Raw genomic sequence first — 10,007 nt, 5'->3', positions numbered from 1 at the left:
TGTTCGTAGTTAGACTACTCCCAAGCTATTTTAGCCGAACATTTTACATACTAATGGAGCCTGGGGAAGTGCAGTTGGCAGCTGTTCTTGGGATAATAATGAAACACACTGTTTAGTACTGCATACTGCTGCTGTAAAATGCGGGAAGTATTTTATAGAGATCATGGTGAACAGAGCTGGATCCACTTTAAGCGCTCTAAGTGCGTGAACCGTGAGCGAGGAAGTTGTGTTTCAACTGAGAGTAACTGGCACTCGTTTGCTTTTGCAGGTAAAGAAACCGTGTACGGAGTCAGATGGTTCAGAGACGCAGAATCCCAGGTATGGTACTGGAGGGCAAAGGCTGACGTGGTGGAAGGGTGCGAGGCGGAGCTGTGCTGCAGATACATAGCACTGAAGTGCAAGAGACATTATTTGTGGAGAACAAATGGCTGGAATGATTTTAATGGTTTTAACCCTGGAAGGGGTTTTTTTTTCCCTTTTCCCAGTTAAAGATGTGGGCTAGCGTTAAAGTAGTTGAGTTTAGATGGTGCTGTCTTGCTGAATCGTCATCCTCGATTTAAAAACCCAAACTATTGCATAGTGTAGGGAGAGCTGTGTAATCAAATCTCACTTCCTTCTCTGCACACCTGAGGCTTGAAATTTATTCATCATACAGTTTATTTTCAGTGTGGGCAATTCAGGCTTTATTTAGGAAATTTCACTTTTAGGAAAACTTCTTTGTTTTCACCTATGAAAACATGCCACATGGGAAAAAACAAATAGATTTAACTTCCTTGTTTTGCACTGTGTGTACGTGTGTGGATAATTTTGAGCAGGTGAAGTAGCAGTTGCTTTAGATGTGCCATTAAGGGTGCATGTTCCTGTCGATTAGTAAGCTGTTGAGCTGCAGTGGATGACTGTCTTCACTTTTGGGTGGTTTGCAGTGCTTTGGATTAAAATTTTTTATAAAGGACAAGTTCCTTCCAAGTACACTTTTCAATGTTGCAGTGTCTTCCAAATGAGGCCGTTATATCTCAGGTGTTTAAACATTATGAAGTCCATAGTCTGATGAAGTTTCATCAGAGTATGAGACCGCGACAAACCTGAGGATCCGGGATACTATGTACTGTCCTTACCACTGCACATCAGGAAATTTCTCATGGGCTGTAATTAAATTTTTCATACCAAGTCTGAGGAGTAGGACACTTTTTTTTCTCCCAAGTGCAAAAGTGAACCCATGCTACCAAAAGTCAATATAGATCTGGTAGTTTCATTTTTTTTAAGGTGGTTTCAGACAAAAGTGCTTTTCATTTTGAGCTCCGCAGCCTCAGTGTGAGGATGTATCGGATACAGTTGGAATTAACGTTCCTGGCCTGAGCGTGTGCGGTGCTGTATATACAGCCTGAAGTGGGATTTTTCGGTGGGAGCCTTGTTCGCGATGCGACTTTGGTCTTGCTGGGGAATCTCTGACAGACCTTTGGCTGGAAAGGCGCTAGAGGGCACCGCGCGGCACGTAAAGCCTTAAAGCCTGGAGCAAGGTAATTCTTCTCTAAACAAGGCTTAAGTGAAAACATTGCACGTAAAGTGAAACATCAGCATAAAAATGAATGCTGGAGACACACAGCCTTACAGAATAACTCCTGGCTTGGGACCTAAGGCCAATATCATTCATTTATTTAGCTAGCTTTATAGTCTGTTGGTTTTGGATTTGAAACTGTTACAATAAATGCAGATGGAAAGTGTTTTTACAGTAGGGAAGTAATTAAATTGGGTGTGGGAACTTTGTCAGGAGAATTCTTGGAGTGACATGTGTGTATCAGCAGATTCTTTGTCTTGCTTGGCCTGGGTTTGTCTTTTAGAAAGAAACATTCAAACTGCAGATGTGACTAGTAAATTTTTTTAAAGGAAATTTTACTAATCTGTGTAGCATATAAAAAAATGCTTTCCAGAAATATCCAGCTAGACATACAGTAAAAATCAACCTTGCCAGCATTCATTTACAGAAAATGGTGGTTATCTTGACAGACAGGTAAATGCACAGATGGAGGGGGAACCGTAGTTAGGAGCTGAAGTTGTGGTGAATAGGCAAGTTGTAAACACAGGAGGAAACACGCATGACTCTTCAGTATCTCTGTCATGAGTTTGATCACAAATGACTTTATCTTACAAATTCTCTCAAAGTTTTCTGGGGAGTTATTTTGCCAAATCCCTATGAACTGGTGGTGACTACTTCCTTTTATCCCCAAATGTTTAGGTATTATACCTAAATGGTGGTATTATACCTCATCATGGTGATATTGTGGCTGTATCAGTATTACGGTGTTCTTTCCTCATAATTTTGTAGTGAAAATCAAAATCACCCTGCAAGTCTGCATTGCTGTCCCATCACGCAAAATACAGCTTTCTGGAGCTGTTGGTGTGGAAGAAAGAGGGAGTAGATGGTTGGGACTTGCCAGCTGTCATACTACAGGTGTGGATGAGAGAGGAGTAACGTGTATGTGCATCATGCTTAATTTTCTTATTCAATGGGTATACTTTAAAATTACACCAATCCCAACTGTGCTGATTAGCTCCTACATTAAATTTAAGTCTCGTGCAGTGCATAGAGGTTAACTTCTTTGCAGTTGTTACAAGCTCCCTTTTTTACATAGATAATCAAATAAGCCATTCTACTTCTAATAAGGGAGCATTTTGTTGCCTTAAAATTCTAAGCTACACTTACAGGCTCAACTCCCCAGACCTTGCTGTGGAAATGAGTTAAACATTAGAATATGCGTGATTCTGAGTTCTGGTAAAATGATAAATAGCAAATTCCAGACTCCTGCCCACAGTGAGAGCTAGAGCACATTTGTTTTTGCCGCATATCCCAGGGCAGCATCTTTGTTTGAGACGTTGATTGCCTGAGGAGCACATTCTGCTACCTCCTTCCCTTCCCACCAGGCCTGCCAGAGATTCCGCTGTAAGACCAAAGTCACATCAGGAGTTCAGATCTGACAACAAATATTGAGTTTTCTGGGAGGGAGGACAGAAGTGAGGGACGGGAGGAGAAGTCTCTGCAAATAGAAATTTAGCAGAGTCTGCTGATTATAGGAAAAAAGGTCAAGCATTTTTATCCCCTGGAAAGGATAGAAGTCTGCAGAAGAGTGATGAGATTTTTCTGACAGCTGAGACTCAGTTTCTCTTTTTCCTGGAAAGGTAAAGGAAACTGACTATGTATTTCATACACTTTCCGTCTTTAAACCGTGATCTTTATATTGTGAAGATGATTATGGAGAAAAAAGGGGAAGACTTGATGATTTTGACGAGTAGTTTTGTAAGCTTGGAATGACAGTTAGCTGACAAATTAACTTGTGAAAGTACATAGTGGTGTCAATAAAACATCACTTGTGTACTCACAGAAGGGCAGTGGATATCTATACAGGCAAGTTAAAGCTGAGCCCCCTGCAGTAAGAAGCCCTCCGTTCTTGTTGCACAATTTTTACGAGAAATGTGTGGATTCAGTGTCTCAAGCTATATCCATTCTTCCTGACTTGTCTGTTCCTTTGTATACATTTTTTTAAATGTCTAAAAGCAAAAGAAAGGGGGAAAAAAGCCACTCTTAAGCAAATCATCCCTTTTAAAACTTTACCAGATGCTGTAAGAAGAGTAACCAGAGGCATTATAGCTATTACATTATAGCAGCTAGACAGAGTTCGTTCCTGTGTGTTACTGAATTACAAATTCACCAATGATGTCTGGTAAATATTGAATCATAGGCACAGACAGAGCTGCCAGATAAACTGGCTGTCCAAAAAACCACAGAGGGATTTTCTTACCTCTTTAAAAAAGGTCTCCAGTGTTTCAATTTAGTATGGGTTTCAGCGAGGCTCTTAGCATAGATTGCAGCTGTTCGTCAGATGATTGCTCTTCTGTTCTTCCACACCCACACTGCTTAGAAGAGCACCACACAGTCAGATATAAAAGAGATGAATTCCCAATTCTGTTTCTTAATCTTAAAAGTCTCTCTTAACACTTCTGAATGAGAAATAGGCTTTCAGGTTTTTCTCCCTGGTCTTGTTTTGATACCTACTCATGATTTTTCACTGGTCAGGATATGATACATGCCCAGAGGCAATTACTGACCTTAATGCATTCACAAGTAAACAGATGCTATTGAATGCCAGTGAGAGCTACCAGACTTTGCACATTCAGTTCACTCCGCCAAGATTTGCTTCCTCTGCAGCCTGGGAGCACTGTTGTGAACCGACGTTCGCTATACCTCCTGTATCTGAGCTGTGCTAATGCCGCATGCGCACATTACTGAACAGTCTTTCCATGCCATACATATATTTAACAAAAATTAAAAGGAAAATAACAAATATCTTCTGCATCTTATTCTGGACAACCAGATCATCAAAAGTGTTTCATTCTCGCAGTTTGCACTGTGTAAAATACACCTGAGATTTCGCTTTCACTAATTCCCTCATGAAGAGCTTCACAGTCTTACCTCAGGGTGATGATGATGGTTGATGCTTTCGGTCAGGTTTTGGCTTTATTTTAATAACATGTAATTGTCCATATTTACCATATCTAACACTGAAACTCTGCAAGCCAAACCCAAGCTTTACAGGCATCTGACAGATTCTCTGATGAAGCTGTCATGCCTTTCCCGTGACTGAACACAGCTGACCCTCTGCATACCAGTTCCTGGGAGAGTGAGACCAGCAGTACCTTCCCCTTCATTTGCAGTTCAAGAGAGGAAAAACTAATGTTTGATGTTACATGGTGAAGAGGAGCTTTACAACCAAAGCCAAGCAAGAAAAGCCAGCAATAGCTGTGGAAATTGTCACTGAAGTTTCAGTAATTGTAGTAGAAAAAGTAAATAGTATTGGTTAGGCAGTAAAAAATGGCAAGCTCAGAATACTAAACTTTGATATGTGTTGTTTAGCTATGTTACGCTCCCTCATTTTCTTCTCATCCATGTCAGAGTTTTTTTAAGAAGGTAAGTGTTTGTTGTCTAAGAACCATATGTAGTTTATCTTGGCTAGAGGGTAATGTAAACGCTTTTCTGAGTCAGGAGTAGTCTAGCTCCGCTGTATCTCACACTGAATAATCTGTAGAGCATAATGACGTGATGAATGGGCTTCATTTGAGGAAATGAGATATTGAGAGGACTCTGATTTAGACTCTGGTGGTGAGATTCATCTCACCCTGAAGTACCTGTGTTAAGGCAGGCACTTCAGCAATCACTTGTTGCTCTCTGAATTATTACAAGCAGACCAGCTAGATGGACAATATGAGCAAAGACAATGGAAGTATTTATTTTGATTTAGAGATTCTGCTTTTCTTCAAAGCTGTTCAGTTCCAGAAGGGAATACATGCAAAAATAGATTATTCTTTTGCTAGGAGAAAAACCATTTTGTGACTATCTGCTAGTATTTTTTGGGTTAGGGCAAACTGTTAAGAGGAACAGATACAACAACATAAATTTGCTATGAAAAGACAGAATAAATAAAGTTGAAATTCAAAGATAGCCACAAGTAATTTTGTGAACGGGAAGAAAAAAATCGAGTCGACAGGAGGGGTAGTATATGACTGTCAGAACGTAGCATTCATGTCAGTGAGGCCACTATCGTTATAAACACTTCACCTCAGAGAAATGTTTGTCAGGATCAAGCCCAGACTTCTCAGTCAAGACAGTGGGTAGCAGAATTTTCCAATTTTAAAATAACTGCATTGTGGAGTAAGATTTCTCGTAAAGGCTCCATTCTGGGACACACGGGCTTAGCTTGCAGTTGAGAGAATATTTCATACAAATCTGTTACTTATTAAAGGTTTGGTGCACGTATTTAGTCTGTATCCCACTTAGGTGGTTGGGGTCAATCAAAGTAACAGTTAGGGAGATGTCCATGCGGATACGTGTGGCTCAATGACATGCAGCATGCACGACCATTGCATGACAGTTGCTACAAGGAGTATGTTGCCTCGCTATGTACTTTGTATTTTCAGACACACGGTCTTCAGGCAGCGCGCGAGTCTTCCCTATTTTTAGAGCAGTCTGTGTGGTATCTCTCTGCCCCTGTACGCTGAAGTTCTCATTCGTTAACTTTAGAACTTCAGTCTTCTGGTTACCAGAGGCCGATGGAAACTGGTCACTGTCTGCCCGTCGGTTTTTGTTGGCTCCGGATCAAGCCCCCAGAGAGTTCTAAAAATATATAGGATATGTTTACAGAAATTACAATAATCTATTTAGAGTGCAAACACATGGTAACTGATGAGATCACGGGGAAGTATTTGAATGGTTTATATTAGCAGATCCCTGTGGCTTTAACAATAAAATTAATGTATTTTTTGTATTTCAGGTCTGTTACAAATTCCTGGGTTTTTTGTTAAAATTGGACATGACATATTTTCTGTTATATTAATGACAATTTCTCTGTGTGATCCCAAGCCAGGTCCTGTCAGTGTTAAGACTTCCATTAACCTCAGTCAGTGATGGGTCAGACTTTGGAATAAATGAAAGCGACAAAACCCAAGAAATTTTGAACACTTTGGGGAAATTTATATCACCTTATTGGGGGGGGAGGGAGAAGGATCAACAATATTTTAACAGAAGGTTAGTAGAAGTAATTTGGAGATTTTGGACTTACTCTGTAGTGCTGGTACAGAGTCTTTTTGTCTAATGTCATGTACTATGAAAGATAAGAGCTTTCTGATACGGATTTGTATTACTGTAATGCAAGAACCAACCACCACTAAGGATCTAAAACCTATTTTTAAAAATAGGAAAAAATCTAATACATCTGGAAATGAGATGAAGAGAAAGAGAGAAACATCCTATTCTAACAGTGCTGAGTTTATTGTTATCTGACGGTAGGAATGTGTCCTATTTATGAGAGAGTAGATAATACAAAATACTGTGCAAGTGCATGCTGTAATGTACTAATTTAAATTTGAAGGGTTTATTTTATTTCCTGTTTCCTCAGAAATGTGCTGTCATTCCTATTTCCTTAGGTGTATTTTGAAAATATTTAAAATCCAATTGAATAATGGCTTGAACCACCCACTCTTAAAATATTTCATGACTGCTTATTTTTTCCTAGTTTTCACTCAACAAATACAAAAATATATGTATTTTTAAAGTAGTTGGCATTTTATATATTTATTCACTGTATATAGCCTTATGTCTTAAATATCTTAAGTAAATGCCCTAAACATTAGGCATGTCATGAAAGCCATTCCACTTGGTACAAGTATTGTATATTTCTTGGAGCAGGGATTTGAAACAGGGTATCCTGTAACCAGCACATGTAAATCTGGAGTCTTTGTTGCTATCCCAGACTGATCTGTGTGAAAATTTTCCATAGTCTTGAGTAATTACTACTATTATACGAACAAAGGTGGCGATTCTCAGAGTATTGCTGTCTGCCCATCTCTGTTTTAAATTCTTCTCATCATTCTCCCTTCCCCAAATCCTCCTTCAGAGAAAGGGAGTTTTCTACTGTGAATGTTTGTGTGTAATTGTGAAGAGGACTGGAACCAGTCCATGTACTTGGATAATTAGTAGTTCTGACACAGTTGTGACTTCCAAAGTACCTTGTGATTTTTTGAGCCTGTTCAAGAGTGCAAGTCATTTAGCAGTCCCCAGCCATGAAAATAACCTCACACATGCTGAACTACTGATATGAATATTTTGCCATCATGGGACATGGGATGATGAGTGCCCTTCAACCTAAATGCCTGTTAGTGCTCTTTATAAGATCTGGGAAAAGCTTGCAAAAATGAAGCTTTGGAGCTATGTCAGTAAATAAGTATTAATGGCAGTTCAGTGCCAAGAAAACTCCCAACAACTGAAAACTGAAAGGGAGCTACTGAAGAACTGAAAAGAACACATCATAAATTTCCAAAATTTCATGTATAAGAAGCACACTAAAACCAACTTTCTCATAATAATAACAACTTTCCACCAGAAATGTCAACTTATAAGAAAAAATGTACACAGACAATTTACCATTAATATTATAATCAAAGATTCTTGAAAGCACATTGAAATAATCCATGTAATCCATTAGTCAGCGTTTCAGAACAACTTGTTAGGAGCACAGGCACAGCAGTGCGTGGTGCTGTTCTTCCATCGGTATCTCCCATCCCCCTTATCCTTCCTTTTATACCTGGAGGCTGTTGTACAGGATATCTTGGGCAACCATAGCAGCTGTCTTTACCACAGGCAGAAATAATAATCTGTGTTCTACTGCCTCTACTACTGAGTAAACAGACGACAAAATATAGCAATATGCTGATGACAGCAGTTAAATGCAATTTTGAGTCCATTTGCAAGGCTGTTGTCATGTTCCCCCACCCACCTTCTCAAGTTGGAGGTGTATGGAGGGAGCAGGGCCAAAGCCCTCCCAGGGGCTTGGCGTGCACTTGGTTGTTGCTCGTCTATTTTGGATGGATCAGATGCCAGTGTGGGTGAAAGGGCCAGTGTCCTCGCCCCCTGTCTTGTGACACAGCTTGCTTCTGTCAGATCATGGTGTGGGCACTGCTAGCCCAAAATACAGCCCTAGCTATAACCAGTTGCATGGATAGATAGTATTTAAGTTTGCTTTTACATCTGTTCTTGAAGCTGCATTATAGACCAGGCAGCATCCGTTAGCTTGCTGTGAAGTGCCCTTGGATTGCCAGCAGTTACGAGATGTCACCCTGGCGATCACTGGGCGGGCTGAAATTAATGTCTGTGTAAGGTGAGTATATTGCTGCTCTGCGAAGCAGGTAGGCGAGGTCCAAGTGTCAGACCTTTAAAAGATGCACATTTGTTACACGTCCCTTTCCTTCTCTTAAATTACTTAATTAAAGTAACAATCAGATTTTATTATTTTTGAACCTTCACGAATATCTTGGGCATAGGGCAAGATAGGCATCTTTTTTTGACTAAAATAAGACAACCTAAGATTATACCTGCAAGTGTCTTACTCAATCCAGTGGTTTCTTAAAGCTTTATCCTAAATTTGAACTGGATTTTTAGCCATTAAATGACAGTGTTGGTTCTTCACATGCAGCACATATAATCACAATGAGAAGGAACTCTCTTTCTTTCTTTCTCCCTTGGTCTGTTTTTCACTGTCGTATCACGTTACAGCAGTACACAGGAGAACTAATTCAGACTCTGTTCCAGTTTCTTTGATCACTTGGATACTCCAAATATATTTTACCATAGGTGAGTCTGAATAGTAAAAGTAGTTGGTTCCACCTACTTTGCACTTCAAACAAAGTTAAAGGGATTCCTAGAAGAATGCAGACGTTAAAAAAACTGGCCATTTAGACACAGATCCCCTGTTCTGAGATTGGTACAGGTTGCTTTTAAAGTGAATCAATTCTTTCCTCAAGTATTTTTAAGTGTAAGTCCTTGGCTAGATATTTCACAGCCTGTTCAGACACATCTGAAATACCAGCAGCCATGTATCTGGTCAGCTTTATCTAACACCATGCAGTTAGTGTGCTGTGTGAGTATTTAGCATGCCCAAAACCACCTCTTCTGCATTCTACTAGATCCTGATCAGTCATTAGGGGAAAAAAAATGTAGGAAATAAGAACAGAATAAACAACAACCAAATAAAAAATTATAAAAAGAGGTCACATGCAAATAAACTAATTGCAATTTCTGTTTTCTAGTGTCTGCATCTTCCCCATGTTACACATATGCATGCTAAAACAGTTTTTTTTCCCTAACATTTCAGAATTCTCCTCTCTTTGTGTTACGGTAGCCTTATGAGAGAGAGGCTCTGTGCCTCAGCTCTCTCCTCACACAGCTAAGTCTGACCACCAGTCATGGTTGTCCCCCTCTGGGAACAGAAGTCAGAGGATCCAGATGACAAGTAGGAAAAAGACTCCTCCATAAGCAGCATCTGGCTCTTTGGCAGATTTGTCAAGCACTTCTGCTAATGGGTTTGGATTTGCCCAGGGGTCTTTTATGCGGTTGCATTGCAGATGGGCTGTCTGTTCTATCTTCTCCTTTTGAATGCTTTTATTTTTTAAAAAAACAACCAACA

The 10,007-nt window shown here is 39.8% G+C and overlaps 1 protein-coding gene across 1 annotated transcript in view; it reads left to right on the top strand.

Moving 5' to 3' along the window:
• Positions 1 to 268: 268 nt before the first annotated feature.
• EYA4 (EYA transcriptional coactivator and phosphatase 4) overlaps positions 269 to 10,007 on the top strand; it is a gene marked incomplete at both ends in the record, with an annotated part of 48,548 nt that continues 38,809 nt past the window's right edge. The window contains one exon of the mRNA XM_010135587.1: positions 269 to 318. Coding sequence (XP_010133889.1) covers positions 269 to 318 — 50 coding nt within the window. The remainder of the gene's footprint in view (positions 319 to 10,007) is intronic.

This window comes from Buceros rhinoceros, unplaced genomic scaffold (assembly GCF_000710305.1).
Source record: "Buceros rhinoceros silvestris isolate BGI_N320 unplaced genomic scaffold, ASM71030v1 scaffold590, whole genome shotgun sequence".
NCBI classification, from domain to species: Eukaryota; Metazoa; Chordata; class Aves; order Bucerotiformes; family Bucerotidae; genus Buceros; species Buceros rhinoceros.
Note: the sequence above shows the minus strand (reverse complement) of the source record. Positions and strands in the feature narration are given on the sequence as shown.